Raw genomic sequence first — 22,985 nt, forward strand, 5'->3', positions numbered from 1 at the left:
ACAGTAGTGTCAGTCATTGAAGATGGTCACAACAGCAACTAAAAGCATTATGGTGAGTTTTAAAACGTTTGTATTTAATAAATTTTGGCCAGTTTTTCATTTTCATAGTTTAACTGCTGATTATCTTAATAAAGAAACACAGCAAATCTCTTAATATGTAAACATTAAAATCTTTTTTCTCTCTCTTTTTATAGTAGTCACAAGAATTTCAAATTTGCTTCATTTTTAAATTTTCTTAATAAAGAAGTAACAATCTACTTTAAAGTTTACCTTTGTGCCTAGGTACTATACAAATAAAGCAATAGACGAACATTTTAATAAAGTGCCCCAGTAACTCAAAACATACAGTACTGATTAAAAATTTGCTAATTACAGGAATTACCTTCTTTTTTTAATAAAAAAAAAAATAGTAAAAATTAATATCATGTTATTAGAAAAACAAATCAACTGGATTAAACAAGTAAAGTCTTAAAATGTTTAACACATTCACTGCAACCTATTACTACAGCATGTACTCTCATTATTAGCATGCTTGAAAAATGTAATAAATATTAATAATAATTTTACATTTCTTACACTATAAAATTCAACAAACAAAGATAATATTTGCAAATTCTAGTATAACTACATTTTCAGTCATATGTTATTCATGATGATAACTTTATGATTTGATAAAACATCAATTAGATATAAACATCTATCAGCAGAATTAACTATTAAACAATCCTGAGACCACATAGTTATTTACAAACAGTTATAACTCACCACAGACACATCATAGATGAACATAAATACATACTGACATAAAAAGCATGTACGCAGTGAATGTATTAAAAAAATAATAAAGACATTTGTGTAACATTATTTTCTGACACTAAGACCATTTCAGAGCTTAATCATAATTTTTTAATAGTAATCAGTCATAGATATATCACTTAAGCGCTTCCATCATGTACTTTGCACATCATAAATATATTTAATCAGATAGCATAATCATGTAGAGTGCAAAATACATTTTTTATTGAATAGAGCTTAGTAAAAGTTCATGCTTGATGCTTTTCATCCTCAATACAATATTTTACAAACATGTCATAATAAAAATGTTTAACAGTTTCATTTTAACTTTTAATTAACATGAAACAGACATATCAGACTCAGGGGGAAAAATGACAAGCCTTACAGCAGAACTGTTAAAAACTCATCTCTTTATACTTTTAACAAAGACAAATAGATAACATGAATAAAATATAAAAAAATGATGAACAAAATACCAGAACATTTATATCTTTTACAAACATATAAAATTCTGAATACTGTACTTATATTTTGACGAACAAATATTATTGATCCAAACCATGTACGACACAGGACAAATCACTAAATTATCGACGAAAATAAGAAACAAATTGATAAAATAAACCGTTACAATAGGATATAATATGATAACGATGACGCTAAGTTCAACTTTTACTTAGAAAATGATACAGTGAACATATATTACTCATGTAAGCATCAGCGCACTCATCAAAAACATGACATACTCATATTATTTCTTAAGAGCTTTGCAAACTGAACCCATATTATATTGTACGCACATTATTCTTGCTTATCAAATCATCAACGCACTTCAGAACTCATTCAATAATCACATTTCACTATCAGAGCTTTACGCAATGAATGCTCTGTTTATCTAGTGTCAAATTATAGGGAAAATCTGGTCGACCAGCGAAGAAAAAAGATAAGTCTGAAAATGCTGATGATGGAATAGATGAGGATGATAATTATCCAGTTGAATACAAACAACTCAGGAAGGCTGGGAATGGACCGAAAGAAATTTTGGTAAAAATAAAATTTTTCATTGACTTCTTTTTTTTTTAGCATGTGACCTTCTAACAGTAAGTAATTATTTCTAGAAATATAATAATTCTATAAATTAAAAAAATTTGATTCAGAATAGTAATTAAGTCTGTAGATAATTAAAAAAAAAAAATAAAATATTACCTAAAACATAATAATTAATACTGCAGTCAGTCTGCAGTAACTTATTAGAATACAGCTACTGAAATTTTAATTAATATTTTGTGAATATTGTAAACTATATATTTTTTTAATTCCTATAACTATTTTGTAAATATAAATGTATTACATAATCGTACAACATATGCTTCTGAAAATTATATTTCAAACACATTTATTTGATAATCAATTCAATTAATTTCAAAATTTCATTTTTTTGGTTGGAAAAAAGCAATATCTACTTTAAATTATTGGCACAAAATAATCATACAATCTCTTTATTAAGAAGATTGCTACAACTACAATATATTCATATAAACACAAATATTAATCTAAAAACATAAACTTCTCTAGTGGGTACTTAAATAAAAGCTTAAGCAATTTGTTACAGAAAAATATAATAGCTGTATTAAAAAAAAATTATATACTTAGCATATTATTAATTAAACAAAAATAACAATTTAAAATTATTAAATATAAAACGACTCATTTTCAAAATACATTTTCTTACAAAGGAGCATTTGGATCAGAATTAATAACAATATCAAGATATATTTTTTTTTTTTTTTTTGTATTAAAGTAAATTTAATACTGTTCTAGCATATTGAGAACTTGGTTTAATATGCTACATGTAATCCCCTTTTGTGGTTAATGAGCAATCCCAATGTCCGTATATTGTTTCTATCAGGTAATTGAAAGGTTTAGTTCTGCTACGTAATGTCTTTACATGTTTCTGTACCTGCAGGTGAATGTGCATCCAGTTTGTCCAATATAATAATTAGCACAAACAACCTCAGCAGTTTAATTCGTATTATTTATTACCTTGGTTTTCATGACTATTAACGTATGTTTATTAGTTTGTCATTTAATCTTATGTTCTTTGTGGTTTTAAAAATGACAAACTTTTTCCTGAAAATGTTGACAATTTTGTACAGGTGTTGGTTGTCCAGGCTAATGTAATATATTCTATTCTTTGTAAGTAGATATATTTTCGATTCTGCATTTTACCCTGTTGTCTACAAGTTAGGTCAAATAAGTCATCTGCAAGATGTTTTATTGTATCAAGTTTTTCAATGTAGTTGTAGACTGATAATGTAACATGTGTAAAAGAAAGCTGAATGTTTATGTTGTGGGTAACTGTGGTAGTTCTGAGTTATAAATTTTGAAGATATGGATGATATTTTAGAAATTCTGGGGATTAAGAAAGTAATTTACTGCACTCATATTTTCCAATGAAATGCATAAGAAGAATGCGCAAGAGATGTCTTACTTTTCTTTCATGCAGAATGATTTCATCAACATATGAAACCATTCATGAAATTTTCATTATGTAATAATAAGTGTAGAAATATTGCAGGCTCAAAATCTCTAAATGAGTGAACATATTGGTAGGTCAGGAGTGTAATAATTTTTGCATAGAAAATAATTCTGTTTTGTTATGTCATCTGATGAGATTTTTTTTTGGGAGGACTTGTGTAACATGTTGATAATTTCTTGTATTTGAATGTTAATGTAGAAATTTGTTACATCAAAGGATGGAAGCACAAGATTGTGTACATCTGCAGTTTTTTTTCATAACTGTTTTTTTGTTTTTTATACATGATTTTTGTGCTGGATGTGCTCTAATGATTGGTTCTGGCCATGTATCTGCTGTTGTACATATATTAAAAGTACTCAAATTTGAACCATTACAAAAATAAACACTGTACACCCAATTTCAAAACAAGCCATTCAAAACTGACATTATTTAATTCTGCGTTTGGTGATGTTTAATTTTTATTTTTTAAGATATGTTTTGGTTGTAAGAATGGAAAAAACATCATATTAAAACAAATTAAAAACTTGAACAGCTTGATCTGAGCATCAATCTTGCTCAAGTTTTCACATAATTTAATACCCCCTAAATGTCAGATTTGTACCTTTAAACATTTATGTACAATTATTCAATATGCAGATTTTTTTTGGTCTTTGTTACTAAACAACATAGAAACACTGGTCAAGGTTCTGCATCTTTATTATTATTTTAAATTGATGATGATCATATTTCATTTATTTTTATTGTATTTATTTTATCACTAACCTGAATTTTTTCAGAGATTTTTTTTGATGGTTAGATAATAATTAGCCAGACTGAAAGAATAAACATATTCCTTTAAAACAGGTGGAGTGAACTTTTACCTTTATCACTGTTTCAAAGTCTACCTTTTACATTATGTGAGTACAAATAGTATAAAGAGTTTATATAATATTTCAAATAATTAATCTGAAAACAATATCCTCCATATAGTCATTAATTAGTAGTTCTATATTCAAATTAGCCAAACTACTGTTATATTTCTCTTGTTTATTTACTACCAGGTACAAAATTAGTATACAATAAAAAGATATGAAGACGAGTAAAAAATTAACTACACTTTTTGTTCTACAATTTATTTAAATTGTAGGGGGGGGGTTCAACATGAGCATCATTATTATAATTAATCACTTCCCAATCAATGCACTTGGCCCAATGGTCCACAAGCTTGCGTATTTCTTCCAAGAAGGTTTTCAGTTCGTCACGAAGGAACTTTTGCATGCTTCCTGCACGTCTAAGTGTTTGGAAAAATAGAAGACCTCAAAGCATCCTTGAGTGGCCCTTACAAATGAAAGTCAAAGGTAGCAAGATCTGGGTTGTAAGAAGAGTACAGTAACTCAAACTTCAACCTGTTGATAGTTAGAATATTGTGGCAAACCATGTGTAGGCAGGCTGTCTTTGTACCCATTGTACACAGACTTTACGGCATCAGAACTCGTCATAGATGATTTGCTGGGCAGAACCATGACTGATGTTCAAAAAAGAAGCTACCTCATTGATGATAACTTGCCTATTCATCAGAACCACCTCTCGAACTTGCTGATCTTGTCATTGGTGGTGGAGGTTGATGGGCATCTTGCTCCCTCTTCATGTATCACAGTTGTTCAATCACTTTTAAAATTCTTGATCCACAAAAACATTTTTACATCATAAAGCACTGTCCCTGAATTGTGATAAAAGTCTATGATGAATTTTAGCCCCTTTCACACCCCCTGCTTGTTGAAATCGCACCACTGCTTGTTGTTTCTCCTTGGTGCAAACTGTAGCGCAACGAACATGTTTACAATGTAATAGCCATAACACAAATGATGCAATCAGGACCAAATTTGGCACACATGACTACAGTCGTATCAACTCTAAGCATGCATGTGCAGAAGGCAGTATGACAACATTGAAGTTGTGTTATGGTGAAAGTGTAGATCATTTTTAACTCACTCTTGACATTACTAATACTTAGTATAGTCGTATTATTAAAATAGAAAAGTCTCGCAACCATGTACTCATAGACAAGCAGCCAAACGAGAAAATGACTTCTCTATGATTTTTACCTTTTTTTCAGCAGGTGTTAAAAACCTGCTAAAAGAGGATTTAATTCTCCTCTTTTAAAAGGTGAATTAAAATAATTATTTCTTTGTATATAAAAATTTCTAAAATCATTCAGATTAGCAATAAAATTTATAAAATATTATATTCATCAATTTAAAATAAGGACAAAGAGACACAATCTAAAATTTATAGGTACAGTTCTAAAATTTAGGGGGTGATAAGTTAATACAGTGGGCTATCTTATGTAAAAATCTGAGCAGGACTGGTGCAGTAGTTCTTTAATGGTATACAAACTTTGATTGAGGTCAATCAACATGACAGAAAACTCAAAATGGTGTTTTTTCATTCTATAACAAAAACACACAAAAAATAATTAAATTCTTTGTTTGTTGAGTTTCTACTCAAAAAACACAGAATTAAATAATGTGGATTTTAAATCTGATGTGACTTGTTTTGTGGGTAGTTTGTTTTTTATAAGGCTTCAAACTCAAGTGCATATAATTTCTGTACTGACAGTAACTATTTTGTGTCAGTAGAGATTATTCTGAAGTTGATGATAAATCTAATTGGTAATCTATATGTTTATAATGCGAGTCGTTTAATATTTAATAATTTTCAATCATTATCAGAATTTGTAATGCTGTTTAACAAATTATAATTTAATATTATAAGAACAAAACTAATAAAAGTTGAAACACATCTTTTTCATCATATATATTAACAGAAGTCCAACTGTTTCTACCAGATGAGGATATAAACCACAAAAAAATAATACTAAGCATACAATTACACAAACAATAGAACAATAATATATAACACCTTAATCTGACACCTTCATAGCAAAAAAAAATGTTTAATTGTATTAATTTGATAACAAAATGTAGACTTAATTATTTCTCAGCAAATATAAGTTACAACTAATTTATATTATGCAAAATATTCACTCTCAGAATTATTAGATGTAATTTTTCTGTAACAGCAAAAATGAATTATGATATGAGTTTTATATTTTTCTGCATGAGATCTGCAATCATTTGACAAGTTATGCACACTAATTTAATGGGAAAAAATATATTTCAATTTCAGGAATTACTAAAAGCCCGTAAGGCTCAACGAGAAGCAGCACAAAGAGCTGCACAACAGCAAGGTCCACATTCTGTCAGAGCAAGTCTTCTAGCAGTTAGACCCCAACTTTATCAACAGGTTACATTTTTTTTTTAATTTTATTTTATATTTTGTTATCAAAATGTTATATTATCTTTGTGCTTGTTCATATATACATTTTTAATTTGATTATCTTTTAAGCATTGCAAGTAACTTCCATTAACAATTAATTACATAAACCCTACATAACAATCAAAATTTGTACTACGATGGATATAATATAAATGCAATTTCTTTTCTATTCATTATTATGTAATATGTGTCTGCATAAACCAAATAACAATCTATTAATAATCTTTAAAATGGATAACACAATTAATAAAACCGGAGATAACCAAAGCAGATTTTGATATATCAAAAATGTACTGTTGTTACATTACATAAGATCATGACAAGAGGAATATTTAATTTAATTTAGAACAAGTAAAGAAACAATATAAGTAATTATTACTCCAGAAAATAATCTAATTTTAAAAAAAACTGAAGTAAATTTACATCACTTTCAATTGATTTCATTAACTAACAGCTGTTTTAAAACAGACACAATCCTGAGGTGTATACATGGGTAATTTTTTGCATTACTCAATTGTCAAATGTGAAGTCTGTATACAAAATTAGCTGAAGTAGCAATGAAATAAATAGTCATGCACCAGTATCACTTCAGTATCCACTCCTTCAAGTAATGTTAGCAATCTAATTTAAAAAGAACGAGCACAAGTTTATGATACCAGTAAGACTAACTTTGTATTTACATTTTTTAAATTTATAAAATATGGAGTTTCCGTTGAAATTTCCCCTTTCTGAGGTTTCCAATAAGTCAACAACATCATATTTGACACATAAATCTTGTGAGAAGAGGAATGTATGGAGTCAAAAGGCTGAAACCAATCATTACTGTTAAATGTGGAAGTTCAAGGACATGAAATAATTTTTTCAGTCACAAATATGTCAAAAAATATCCTCAAAATTAAAACTGCAAGCTTACTTCATTGGTGTGTTGAACTGAAAAAAAAAACAAAAAAATAATAGTATTGACACTGGTTTTAATCTATTACCAATAAAAATAGGATTGGGGTAACAAATTTTGGTTTATTGTAGCATAATGAGGCTTTATTTCGCAAGAAACACTTTTATTTCAAAATACCTGAAAGTTGAATAGTAAAGCTTTTTATGTCTCACAGATAGTTATTACAAGTATATAAAATTAGTTCAGTTAGCATTCTCTAGCCACTGAGTATGTCCTTTATTTTCTTTTAAAGATAAAATTGTAAATGGTGAATTTTATTGCACATTAATTCAATAGTTTATGGAATAATTTTTAAGCAAAAAGAACAAGAAAGTTGGTTTAAACATGACACTATTTTCATACTCTTAATGAAACAATACCAAAGTTGTAATAATTGTTTGGTCATTAATTTATCTCAAAAGACTGAGATCACAAAGATCTAGTAATCTTACACCAGCATATTTCTTCCTTTGGGTATACTTAAAAAGGATCTTCAAATATTTATAAATATTTGAAGATCCTATAAATAACTGAATACTATACTGAAAGAAAATAAACATTAACACACTAGATATAAAATAAACATTTTGAAAAATGGCTACAATAAAATGAAATAGAAAAGAACTTTACGCTGAGTTAGATGATTTAATACTAATATCTAATGTGATCCCGGTCAGGCATGGCATTTTTCACACACACCATAAATCACTCATCTCATCCTCTGAAGCAATACCTAAAGATGGACCTAGAGGTTAAAAAAAAATGTATCTAATGTGAAATGAAATATAATTTGATTCATAATATAAATTGAATGCAGTGAACTCAAAATAGTAAATTAATACAACCCATTCATGTGCATACATATGTTCATCATTTCTAAGGCTAGTTTAACTCTATAATTTTACAATCAGTTCCTACAAAAAACCTAGATGGTTTATAGTAACTGACTGCAACACCATGAATGCCTCCAAGTAGTATCCTGAAAAGTAAAGGATAAGAAATAAATATAAATGGTAACAATCACAACCACGTTAATAAACTGATTTCTATAGATAACATAACTAAACAAATTTGGGTACATGCTATTGACATTTATTAGCAGCTAATGACCACAGCAGTTAATGACAAATAAAGTTTATTAAAAAAAAAAGAAGCCATCACATAATAAAAAATTAAATAGAACTTTTGTTAAACATATTAGAATACACTAATTTGAATTACTGGTCTTATTTAAACCTAAGTCAGAAATTTGAACATTCAAACATTAATTGAATATAAATAGATAAATTAACAAAAATATTTCAGTAGATCTATGTACAATGGACAAATATTGTAATTATAGTTGTAGTAACATTTTTTCTACATACCAATATCAGTTATTCTACAATCTACAAGAGACATTTAAAAAAATTCAAATACAGGTTTTTTTTTGTTTTTGTTTTATAATTTTTTGGCACAAAATAGTTTTTAACATTAAAAACACAAATATAAAACAATAAAGAATATCATGAACAAACTTGGTTACAAAAAAAAGTCCACATAACATAAAAACTACACTCGAAGTAAATTACAAATTATTAGAATAACAGACTTAAAAGACAAAATTTGTCAATAATTTGTTAATTTTTTTTACAGAAAGTTCGAAGTCAGGTCTCAGAAGAGGAAACAATTACAAAACCTACTCCTGTAGTAGAAGAGAACATAGAACTTACAAATACCAATAATGAAAATATAGAGGAAAATTCAGTTACTCCATCACCTTCAACAAATATACCAGAAATAACAACATCTCGAAGTCTAAAAAAACAGAAAAATGATAATCTATCAACACAAAATATTGCTTCTACTCGAGGACAAACTTTTAGAAGAACTAGACTGAAGGAAAAAACAGAAAAGCCTGAAACATACATGGAAATAGATGATAAAGTTGTAGATTATGTAACAGAAAAACCAAAAGTACAAAGTAGATCTAAAAGTGAAGATATTGAAATAGTAACAAAACCAAAGAGAACATTTACAAGAAGAGATGAACAAGATAAAACTGTTAAAGAATTCAAAATAAAACCGACTGTAGAAGTAGAAACAGAACGACCAAGATTTATACCATCATCTAAACGTGGTGGTTCCAGTATAAAAGATGATTCAGCTGAGGTAGATAGTGAAAATGACGAGGTGCGTGTTCCAGGAAAACTAAAATATCATTTATATGAAACAAATGTTCGAAAAAAACTTGTCACACAACAGGCAAAACTTGAAAGTGCAACTAAACCAAACAAAGGTAACAGTATTACGCATAAATTTAATTGATAATAATATAAGTATTTAGTTTATAATAAAAAAAATTATGACTGAATAATTAAACTGCTTTATTGGATCGTTCACTAAAAACTAATACGCTGCTTCGATTATGGAATTATTATTGTTCTCATTTATTTAAAGAAAAATATGAGTTTGAAACTTGAATAACCAGCTGATACCGAACACTTCATATAGCTTTTAGCATTAAAATAACCAGCTTCACAAAATGTGATATTTGAATTAATAGCATGTATATAAGAATAAATTTCCATTTGTAACAAAATAATGTAGTTCAATAAAGAATTAAACTATTTTGCAACATCCATTCATTAAAATCATAAAACTGAATCCTTTTAAATGCTGAATTATACAAATACATTTTATTTATCATGAATTAGTCCTAATTATTTAAACTAGATTATTCTAGACTAGAATAGTAAGATAACCAGAAAATATATTAAAGAATGATATCAAATTTAAAAGAGAAAATTTGTAAAATGTATATGACTAAGTAAATCAAATAATGAGGTACTTCAATTTTTAAGTAATAATTCACATAATTTAGAGAAAAAGATCGTGTAAAAAAATCAAAACTACATGTTACATTATATTATATATAATGCTTCTAAAATGGTGGGCTGGTTATAATTTTTCGGATTCTAAAAACTAAACAAAAAATTTCCTCAGGAAAAATGGCAATTTCTCCTTTGTTCTCTCCCTGTCCGTCATTTTGTTACTTTTGTATAAAAATGTATATTTCAAGTTTGGATAGAGTAGTCATATTAATATTTTGTAAGCATCTTTAAAATAAAATTTTAAAATTAACAAAAAATCAGGACTTAAATGCCTTTGCAAATTACCAAATGGCGTCCATTTTTATTTTTCAATCCGTTATATCTCCATAAATATATGTTTTACCAAAATATATGTTATTTTGCTAAAATATTAGGCCTTTCATTTATAACTTATAATTCATAACTCGGCAAATAGCCGAGTTATGGCAGAAAATTGATGTAATTTTGTGTCTGTTTTCTTGTCCTCCACTTTATGTTCAATTTGATTAAATATTGTTTTTATTTATTGTTAATTCTAATAGTGTAAATTAGTATCAAATTAAATAATAATTTTCTCACAGTAATAGATCTAATAATTAAAAAAATAAAACAACAACCTGTGATAATCTTACGTTAATTGTTGTAGAACATTAGGTATACTTTTTTTAAAAAAATAAACAGTTAAAAATTTATAAGTTATAAGAGATGCTCAAAGAGTCCATCATTGGAGATTACACAAGTCTCCAGTCTTTTTCTGAGAGATATCTTAACCGTTCAAAAATTCCAGTACATCTAATTTTTTTAGATCCATTTTGGATCCTTTGTTGTAGATCCTCAATGTTGAGTATTGGAGTTGAATAAAAAATATGTTTCAAATGGCCTCACAGGTAGAAGTCAAGAGGGTTTAAGTCATATATTTGGGCAGGCCAGAGCACTGGCCCTCCATGGTCTATCCATTTTTTCATAGAAAGTTTCATGCAGAAATTCTGATACCAACTGACTGAAATGTGCTGGAGCTCCACTGTGGTGAAACCATATATTTCCTCTTAATTGTAGAGATTCCAAAAAATGTGGAAGATTTTTGGCAAATGAGTAAGATAATTTTTTCACTTAAATGATTTGGTAGAATGACAAAACCCAAAAGACAGTCATTAAAAATACCTGCCCATATGTTCGGGAAAAATCTTTGTTGATAGCTTCTTTGGAAGGTATCATAAGGATTCTCGTCACTACAGATACGCTGGTTAAGATAGTTTTGAACACCATTCCTGTTGAAAGAATTTACAATGTAATATTTTTACATTGTTAACATGATTAGCAGTAACAGACGCTGCATAAAATTATTCAAAAGTGAAAAATCAATTGTTTTATTACTATGTAATGTTAAATTTTATTGTGAGAATACTATAACTTGATTTGATACTAATTTACAATGTTAGAATTAACAATACAAACAATTAATATTTAATTGAATTTAATGTAAAGTGGAGGACGGACATTAGTCCTCCACTCGATTGTCCTGAGCACAACTTAATACAATGAAGCCAGCAATTTTATAAATCCCTCTATCGAAACCTAATCCAAATACCAATTTCATATCTAACATAATTCTAGAGTTCCCTGCGGCATATTCAAAGAAACTAGACTTCACATGGAATTAATGGTACTTAAATAAAGTTTTTAAAATATTTACCTTAAAAGAAAGTTTAGTTGATTTAAAATTTTGTAAAAACTGTTAAGTCATGGATATCAATACTTAACACACTTAAAATGCAAAAGTTTAACTGCCTAATGTTTATAAAACCAAGATATTGAAATTTGCTTTCTTGATTTGTTATTCTAAATTATGGGAATGTTATGAATATAAAAATCAGTATATTCAAGGATCTAGAGCTCAGGGAACTAAATGCCACTGAGATTAACTGAAGGGGAAAAGTTGACATATAACAGACTATAAATGCTAACTGTTAATTCTCATCTTAGATAAATGTAATGCAACATTATACTCAAGAAGTCTGTTTTTCATCAGTTATGTATAAAACAGAAAAGCAAGGCAAAAAAGCAGTCTTGGATAGATGACAATTATTCAGTAGAAAATGAATCTTAAAAAGAAAAATTTAAAAAGGAAACTTATTAGCTAAAACAATTACAGACACTGCAATTCAGATAATCAAGAGTAAATAAGAAAACTGGTACTTAATTAAAGAAAAGAATATTACTTAATAAAAAAAATGTTCATTCAGATAAATTATAGAATAAATTTGTCTATCTGTAAATTACATAACGATAAAAACATTTTTATAACATATCCATGGTATTTATTTCGTAGTTATTTCACTGAAGCACTTACTCAAAACATCAGAGTGTGGTGATGCACAATTAATTCACTGCATCAATCTGACATTTTTTTGTAGTACATTGAGTCAAAAGAAAAAAGATACAAGGTGTGTCTATTAAATAACAAATTGATGCAATATTCTATATATTTTTATCTGAATTGCATATTTCAATTCTAATACTTATCCTTTAATATCATTCCCATTTGCCACTAACAAACTGACGCAAACTTGTTTTCCACTGTTCAAAGGCTTGGAGAAAAATCATATTTGTCAGCTGTTTAACATGATTAGTGTTTTCTTTTTTTACCGCAATCGATTCAAAAGTGTTCCTTTAAGCAAGAAAGTGTTCACTTAGGGAAAAGAAAAACATTGCATGGTGGTAAATCTGGTGAATGTGCAGGATGTTCCAGTGCAGCAGCATGTTTATTAGTTGAAAACTGCTTATAAGTAATGATGATTCACTGTTATAGCTTCTAGACCAATTTTTCCAAAATTACATCCTTGACAACCAAAAAATACCATGAGCATAGCTCTGAATTTGTATTCATTTTGATGAGAATTTTTTTCATTCTTGAGTGACGATGTTTTGTAGTGTATTGACTGTTGTATTATTTCAGGATCATACTGGAAGATTCATATTTCATCATGATGTTTTTTATTTTTTTTTAAAGTTGAGGTTGGTATCAGGTTGCTACAGTATGTCAGCACAAATTTCTTTGCAGCATACTTTTTATTCTTGTTTGAAAACCCTAAGGACCATATTGATACAAACGTTTTTTAAGTTGTCGAGATCCTCATGCAAAATTTCCATGCTGTGTCTTTGTCAATGTTTACACTTTAGCTATCATTCGAACACTGAGTTGGCAATCTTCTCAAACATCTGGCTAATTTTAATTTTTCTATATTTTGTTCTTCAAATTGAGGTTGTCTAAGGCATCATCTTCCATGTTCTGACATCCTTCAGCAATTCGTTTTTACCACTCAAAGGCATGCAGCAACTTCCTTGTAATTCTTAGTAAGAATTACAAACATTCCATTGGTGTTTTGTTTGACTCTACTAAAAATTTCAAATTCACACATTGCTCAGCATTTAAACTCTGCATTATTCTAGCACAAACTCCACTAAACGATGAATTACAATCAACAGTGTTGAAGTCTGTCATGCAGGTTCAAACACATCCAAGACTGCCAAGAGGTGTTCTCACTGCTTTCTCTTATATACAGAAATATAGTATCATTATTTAGTAGACATACCTTGTTATTTTCTTAATTAATTAGTAAAGCAAATACCTGTAAAGCAAATCAAAAACTCTTCAAAAATATTCTTGTAAGAAAAAATAAAATTGAACAAAATTGGATTTAATTAGATTTGAGCGAGTTATAAAAATTTATCAAATGTATTGAATCCATTGTATTAACATAATTAATTGAATAGCAATTACATAAACACCAAGACAGAAAATGACAGCTTACCTAGACAGCACTTTTGTTGTTACAACACTGCCAGTATTAAAATAATTTTATATAAGTCTGTCTCTGACCATAGTTGGATATATTTATATTTTTGAGTAGGTTTCTACCAAATTATTCTAATGGAAGTATAATTTTGTTTAAATTAGGCTGATATTGGGATTAACAATGAAACAATATCTGGGTAAGGCCTATAACTTTACTGTCTTGATGTTAAAGTAATTAATATTTAATAAAATAAATATGCTCAATTTCTTGATCTGATTTGTAAGGTTATAACTGTGCCTTACGTGTCACAGAATTTGCTGACTACAGGGTATAGACAATAACTGCAAGCTGTCTGACTACTTTATGTCCATTATATAACTCACCAATTCACATCCATGAAGACATAAGAAAATGTCAACATGAAGTAAACACACAACAGTCAGCTGAGTTCTGTTATAGTCATCATCATCATTATTATTGTTATTATTATTATTCATAATTATTATTATTATTAAAAATAAGACTTTATTACTAAAATGTGACACATAATTTATTAAACAGCAGAAGATACACGAACAGTAACAAGAAGCTACTCAAAACTTGCTAGATATCCAAAACTACCTTCCACTACAACAAATCAACCACCTATATCAGAAAGTTCACTTGCTGCAAGACTGAATGCAAGACGTCTACGACAGCAACAAACAACATTACCTGAAGTTCCAGAAACACTTCCTCCAGTAACCGTCATATATGCTAATAGCATATCCACTCTAAAGCCGCTGGTCAGTTGATACATTTTGTATTAATAATATATATATATATTTGTATCTGCTTAGCATGAAGTGTTTTAACTTCACCAGAACTTAAAATATATATGTAGATGTATTTACAGCACATACAGATCTAACTATTTCCACTTGCCATTCTCTTGACAACAGATTTTCATAAATTTGACCCTAAATATTAGAAAAATGTTTGTAATAAATAATTATGGTCAACCCTCATCATAAAGTAAAACTCATTGTACTTTCCTCTTGCCTTACTGCAGTTGCATATACTCCTTTATGACAGTCAATTTTTTTCCACATATCCTTAGCATCCCATAATTATAAAAAGGGCCACCAACGTAATAAGAATTTTCAGAGAAAATTCAGTGTTAAACTAAAGCAACCCTTAAATAACTTTTCAACTATTATAAATTGAAAAATTATAAATAACAAATGTTCCTACCTCAAAACAATCTACTTTTTGATATGAGACCAAAACAACCCTATACCTCTGTGGGGCACATCTCAAAAAAGTTAGATGTAAAGAGACAGAAAAAGCTTTGACCCATCATTTTCAGGGCAGTGATAAACAAAAACGTTGATGTAAAAATTTCAGGTTCCCCAGCCCTAACCAAAATGACAGCAATTTATTATTTTTCACTGCTAGTTTAAAAAATGGACATCAGTACACCCCAAATAGTGGTCTTATACAAAAAAACAAATAATAATTTTGAGAGGAGCACTGGCTAAATTTCATTCTTCCATGTTTAACTTTTGAAAAGTTATTCAAGGATTGTTTTACTTGATTACCCTGTTTATATGTTTAAGTTTAAAATCTTTTTTATTTAATTTTAAAGATCACAAAATAAAAAAAACAAGAGTACTCTTACATTATTACAGATCCTAACTATCTAGATGACATTATATTTTATCTATGCATGCCAGTATTAATTAAGAATCCTAAAAAGAAATTTTAATGACAATACTACCTAAATGTTGGTACAGGTACTATTTAATAACAATAAATTTAAGACATTCATTTATTAAAAAAGAAAAGAAAAAAGATAATTTTAATTATCTTACTGCAGCTTTTTGAATAGACTCCTTACATCACACTATGAGTAAAGAATTTAATTAAATATAATTTTTTTTAGATCTCCTCGACAGCTATAATCTAGAGTAATTAAAATGAAATTAGATATAAACTTACTTAACTAAAAATAACATTAGCTTTTCCTATACTCTATTACTTTAAATTTCTTTAACTCATAATCTGGAAAAATAAATTCCATATCTCTGCTCATGACAACTGTACATTACTGAGAGTGAAGAAATAACTGAAAAAAAAACTATGCCAAATTTTTAAACTTATTTATAAATGATAAGCATATAATACCATACACAGTCTCCACAATAAAGATTACAATAAATGCTCAAATATCTTAAATCTCTACAAAATAAAATTATTAAACATCATTTTTCATGGATACAATTTCTCAGTTTTCCATAACTATTTAATTTACCTAACAGTTGGCTGCCATTCCATTTTTTATGCCATATCAATATATAACTGATCACCTTACATGGAAGCATACATCTGGTTCTAAGTATAAAAATTGGAAAAAAGAATTTATGTAACTTTACTGAAATATGTTATATATATTTATTTTAACATTATGCTTTTAACAACCACTCATTAAGTATTTTGAGATTATGTTAACACAGTAGGTACTGGAAGTCTATGTTATAAAGAGGAGAAAAACTACAAAAAATATATCTATCTAATTTAATTTGATAAAACAGTAATTAAAATTAACATCATCATTATTTTAATATTTATATCCTTATTCAAAGAGAGAAGTTTACTAGATAAGATAAAATTTGGAAGAGAAAACTAAAACTACCAAATTAAAAAAAAACCAAACAGCTAAATCAGTCTGGTAAAGAAAAGAACAACAAATGAGAACTATAATCCTCCCGACAAATAAAATTATTGAAAAGTGATTTCCATATGTATGCTTCACCGTAAATTGAACTGGCACAAAGAATTTTCACTTACAACTTCCAAATGGCAGTCAACTGGTTAATACAGTTTCACTATAATATTTGAAATAAATCACAAGCTAAACATTTTTACTAATGCAAAGATAGTAAATTACAGGAATCTGATAGTCTAATACTGGAACAAACTTCACCATCTTCTACAGTAACAGCAAGCTCATTAACAACCAAAAGCACATATTCTTCAAGTATATCAACGCCTGTAAGTATATATTTGTTTCCTAAAAAGTTATTATAGTTATGTTATGGCAACAGTTAGAAAGTACTTAGCATATTTCAAAATATGTAACTGTTATTATTCTTCAGAATGAAAACTTACAATTACAGTACAATGCTATAAAAATAGTTAGTCATGTAATAGTTATATTTTGAATAATGTAATAAAAGTTTTCCTACATTCTTAATTAAATGTTTCGTTCAATAATGAATATTGCATTTAGCAATATTAATAAGGGTATACACATGAAGGTTTAATAATTAGTTCAATAATTAGACAAATAACTATAGAACAGTCATCTAATCAACATACTCTATTTTGTAGCATAATACATCTTTTCAACACACATTTAGAACTTATGCCATCTTTCTGTGAGCGTTCTTATTCCATTGGCAAAGAATTGCAGACCTGGATGTCTGAGTCACTCTTCTACTCCATTCTTGACCCACTCATTGTTACCAAACACAGTGCCATGTAAATACTCTTTAAGAGGAAAAAACAAACAAAATAATAAGGTTGATGTAGCAACACCTCCTGACCCAACTTTTGCATAGCTTCCCATGTCTTTTGAACCATACAGGGTGGCTTCCAAATACCCACAATAAAGTGGATCTTTAGATCCCAAAGTACTACTAGAATCAATTTTCTGACCGAAGCATAGGTTTTGAACTTTTTACAAGCAGGTGAACTAAGATGTTTCCATTCCATACTCTAGCATTTAGATACAGGTTAAAAACAATGAATCTAATTTTCATCAAAAATTATGCAATAAATTTAAAAATAAAATGTAATGCTAAAAAAGCAATAAATTCCACTAAAAATTATTGCTTAAGTTTCATACAAATGTGAATTCCGGTGATTATGATTTTGAATCAACGGCCTCAAAAATACTTTGAACACATTGTGGTAATTCAGCTTACATTGGATAATGGAATGGACAGCCACAATACTTCCACTATAAATTTCAGCAATTTTTCAAATCATTATGATTTTATCCTTGCGAATAAGATCATTAATGTGATTTTGCAAAAGCATCAAGACAAAACTTCCACTGATCTTCCACTATGATGAAAATCAATGACACTGGTTTTTTGCTTGATTTAACTGTGTTTGGTCCTAAAAAATTTTACACAATTACTACATAGTTTACTATATTTTTTTAACATCCATAAACCAGGGGTGCACTCGTAAATTTTCCAATACCAGAACATTTGATTTTATATTATAGCAAACCACAAGAAGATAGTCCACCAGCCACATGCAGCTGGCTTCATGAGAATGTTATGAAAAATGCTCAGTCATTTTGATGTTTACAGTGAAAAGAAGCAAGATTTATTTTTTTCATGTCAAATGTTAATTTTTTTTCTTGAATTAAATTTTTACCAACTTTTTTGTTACTTTTGCCTACGGATATCCAAATTCAAGGACATTTTCATGCAGTTTGATTTTTATAACTTAGATTATATTTTTTATTGGCTTAAGTTAAAATAAATTGTACGTGAAAGGACAATATTTTATTTCTCTCAAAAAGCAGTACCTGAACGGCATTCCGACACCAGTGCACCCCTGCCAAAAATGAATTTTGGCTGATTTTACACATTCACAAAATAAGTCTTATTGCAGCATATTGTTCTTCCACGGTACCCACAGTACACATTTCAAGCAAAGTCAACATTTTGAAATAAACAAAAGAACTTATAATAAGGAAATTCTTTTAACAGTTGATACTTTTTTATCAGGAGTGCCAACTTGAACATTAAACACTTTCAGTTTATTCTATTAAACAGATTATTGAATCATTATTGAAAATCATCATAAATTATTGAAAATCATAAATTATTGAATCATCTAGCTGTTGCTGATTTTAAACAATGATTTAAGAAAAAATAAATATGATTTACTTACATGTTCAACTGAATGGAAAATATTTATTTTCATCTGTTAAAAAAAATTGATGTTTTGTCCTCTATTTCTTAGTATAATATAATATTTCACATAAACTACTATTATTTTTATATGTAAGATATGATAAAAAATTAAATGTATGTATGTATGTTTGTATGTATGTACATTAAAAAAAAAATTACTTCAACTGGCAGAATTCAATCTCCAGCACAAAAAATCATGTAAAATAATAAAAGCACAAAGTGACTAATTGTTTAGAATTGTTTTGCCAGTTTATCTGGTCACTAATTTATATTTAAAGCAAATAGTCAAAATATAAAACAAAAATATGACTATTTTAGAAATGAATGAATGTAATGTATAACTAATTATATGGTAGTTAATGAATTTTACATCCATAACAAAGACTGATATTAAAAATTACTTTTCTTTTATACTTTTATAGTTAAAAGCATTGATGAATGAGTGAGATAGATAATTGAATTTTTTTTATAAATACAATCAGATTAAACTAAAATATCAAAATAATAATTCCACAATACTCACTTGTTCTAGAAAGAAATATATTTTAATAAAATGCTCAGTTTTTCTTAGAACTAATAATTACTTATTATTAACAATAAACAACTCAAGATTCTTCACTTTACAAATTTAATATAAAAAAAAAGAAATAAATAAAAATTAACGATGAGTAAAATTACATAAATAATCTAAAAACAAAATAAAAAAACAACACATCACACAAAAAATAGTGAAATATTAAATAAAACAATTCTATACAAATAGAAATGTATAAATATTTAAGCATGCGGCTTAGAAAGCACCTTAAACTTTAAGGTTTGTAAATATTAGGTATATATATTAAGAATGTATATAAATCATTTATGTAAAAACGTTTTTGTACAGTTTTAATATTTAAATTATGGTGAAATTTTATTTTACAAATAATCAAAAAAACAAATATAAGAGAAAAATAGTAACAAAAAAAATCTAGGACCAACAGTGTTTCAAAAACGACTTAAATACCTTTTTGATTATACCAAGAAGTGCCTGCCCAGTAAAGCAAAGCAAGCAAAAACAAAGAGAATTTTTTCCACTAGGGAAAGATATATGCAAATAAAATGTGAACCTGCTTACTGAAGGAATAAATGGAGAAACACAGTAAGAAAAATCACAAAGAATGTCTAAGGAGCAAAATTTCTCTACTTTAAGGTATTAATGGGTGAACCTGTTCTATGCTAGGTGTCGGTAAAGAGAATCATTTACTCCTATAACCTATGAGAAAAGAACTTCTTTTAAGATTGTCACAATCTTGTGAGCACACAACTACAAATGATCTTTCTCTTCTTTTACCCCTGCCTTTTCTTAGCAAGTGAATAATTAATTGATTGAAATTATTATAAACTAAACTAAGCTTCTTATTTTTCCATTTTTTCTCTTTAGGATATGTTTATTTCTTACTGTTTAGAACAAGTTGAACTAAGTTCAGAAAATCATACCTGTTGATCTATTAAACTGTTCCATGACTTTTTGGAAAGAACAATCAACTAATTATTATCATTACTTGATAACTAATAACCTAAATTTTAGGTTGAAGGGTATATCTGCTCAAGTTTGGTAGAAAAATGATCAGCACTCTTTAATTTATTTAATAAAATCTTTTTATCAAAAGCAATTTATAAATTAATGATTGTTACTGTACATATATATATATATATACAATATTATTAGCTGTAATAGACTGCTTATTCTTTTCAAACTATAACTTTATGAAAGACTGTATTTATTATCCGGAATTCTGTCAATGTATTTTCAGATGTCAAATCTGAAATAAAAATTCAATTAAATCTAAAAGCACAATCAATTTGATGGTTTAATCATTTCATTGGTTGCTTTACACTATATTTCAACTCTTGACATATGTTACAACTTTTGACAGATAAAATATCCAAAGTACAAGTAGCACAAATCAATATTGCTTTCTCCGAGAATAATGATGTTTACAATACAAATAATCTCTGAGGTGCGAATGGTGTCATTTTTAGGGCTGAATATCATCTGTATTTCAGTGTAATAAAATTACTTACCCTAGTAAGCCTGGTAAGGAATACTTGTTATTCTTAGAAATGGTATGTAATTTTTATGTGTGACGTGACTCATGTCATGTTGTCTACAACTTAACTGTTTGTAACACCTAGTTGTTTATATAAAAATGAAGTTGAATAAAAATAATTCTCTATAATTATTATTTACTTTATCAGTCAGTATGTTGTCGTAAAGAAACCTGAAAAAATAACTTATGACCAATTATAGTTACATATATTTTACATAATTTTAAATAACTATTATAATGACAAAAACAACTAACAAATTAAAAATGAATTATAGAGAAGTACACAATCACAGCCTTGAAAAATTTATGATGAAATTTAAGTTAATATATTCTGAATTTAATAAATACAATTAATTTCCTATGTGATTTACTGGATACTTTATAAGCGATTTATGAAACTACAATAAGTTAAATTTGAATTTGTATTTTTTGACTCCATTATTTTATGATAAGAATATTTCATGCAAATTTAAACATTTACACAGTGTTTTATTGTGATGCTTTAATTTCTGCTTTGTCAAATGCTTTAAACATGTTGGGTAATGTATATAAATGCAAAGCAGGGTGACTAAAACCCTGCTTATATCTAAAACTGCATGTTAAAAAAATAAGTTAAGAATAAGTTCTCAGATACTCCCATGATTCTGATTTAAAAAGGAAAAAATTAAATATTTCTTTTATAGATACAAATTCAAATTTTAACATCAACTAATTATAACTTTAAGATACACTTTCAAACAAAATTAAAAAAAAAATTTTACACTTGTTGCCTGGAACATATATCATTAGCATTATATTAGTAACAAAATGTTCCCCAAGAAAATTAAATGATTTATGAATTTTTTATTTATTTATTTGTCATAGTATCTGATTCCCTTTAGTTTAAAGTCACTCTAAAAGAATACAGATATCAATAAGTGATATACCAAGTTACCTTTAGTCCCTTACTAAGCATGCTAGTTAAAACATTTATTTAAAAAAAAGGGTAAAACTACTAACTTTTTAAATCAATTAGAAAGCAAGTTGTCTTTAAACCTATTTTGAACCTACAGTCGCAACTTCTGTAGATAATAAGATGTACTTGTCCAAATCAATCAAACTTCACCCATTATGAGATATCAAAATTAGAAATCAAGCTACTTGTAATAGCTACAAGTAATTAGCTCAAGTAATAGTAAGTAAGAGTGGTTGTATTACACCCATAAGTAACTAAGTAACTATTACTTAAACTAAGCAGCAATGTTCATATTCCGACAAAAACATGTTAATATTGTTAACATGTTCAATAATTTTATTCATTATGTACTTAAACAACTACTCTTGTTTTCTGCTTTCCTAAAAAAACTCTTATTGAATATTTACAGTGCTATACAATTAATCTCCTAATGTACTCTCCTTCCCATTAAACACACTTTTTCCAATGTGCCTTTTACTTTGAGCTCTCGAACATACTTTTTGAAATAGCTTATAGGGCAATCCACAAATTTTCTTATACATGTTGTTTCAACTTTTTGTCTTTTTAATAGCAATTTGAATTTTATAAATAAAAAAAATAAGCAGAAGTTAACTGAGTGAGTACAGCAAGTGAGAGATAACTTAAGTTAATTTTTTGTACAAAACTAGCAGATTGACGTGTGGGTTGCCCACTGTCATGGTAAAGGAATCATGAGTTGTCATGCCAGAG

At 27.8% G+C, this 22,985-nt stretch overlaps 1 protein-coding gene across 1 annotated transcript in view; it reads left to right on the forward strand.

The window, feature by feature from the left end:
• Positions 1-22,985, forward strand: part of LOC142319309 (uncharacterized) — a 250,944-nt gene that overhangs the window by 189,976 nt on the left and 37,983 nt on the right. The window contains exons 4-8 of the mRNA XM_075356430.1: positions 1,708-1,839; positions 6,503-6,619; positions 9,222-9,864; positions 14,797-15,020; positions 17,167-17,268. Of these exons, the coding sequence (XP_075212545.1) occupies positions 1,708-1,839; positions 6,503-6,619; positions 9,222-9,864; positions 14,797-15,020; positions 17,167-17,268 (1,218 nt within the window). The remainder of the gene's footprint in view (positions 1-1,707; positions 1,840-6,502; positions 6,620-9,221; positions 9,865-14,796; positions 15,021-17,166; positions 17,269-22,985) is intronic.

This window comes from Lycorma delicatula, chromosome 2 (genome assembly GCF_047948215.1).
Source record: "Lycorma delicatula isolate Av1 chromosome 2, ASM4794821v1, whole genome shotgun sequence".
In the NCBI taxonomy this organism is placed as follows: domain Eukaryota; kingdom Metazoa; phylum Arthropoda; class Insecta; order Hemiptera; family Fulgoridae; genus Lycorma; species Lycorma delicatula.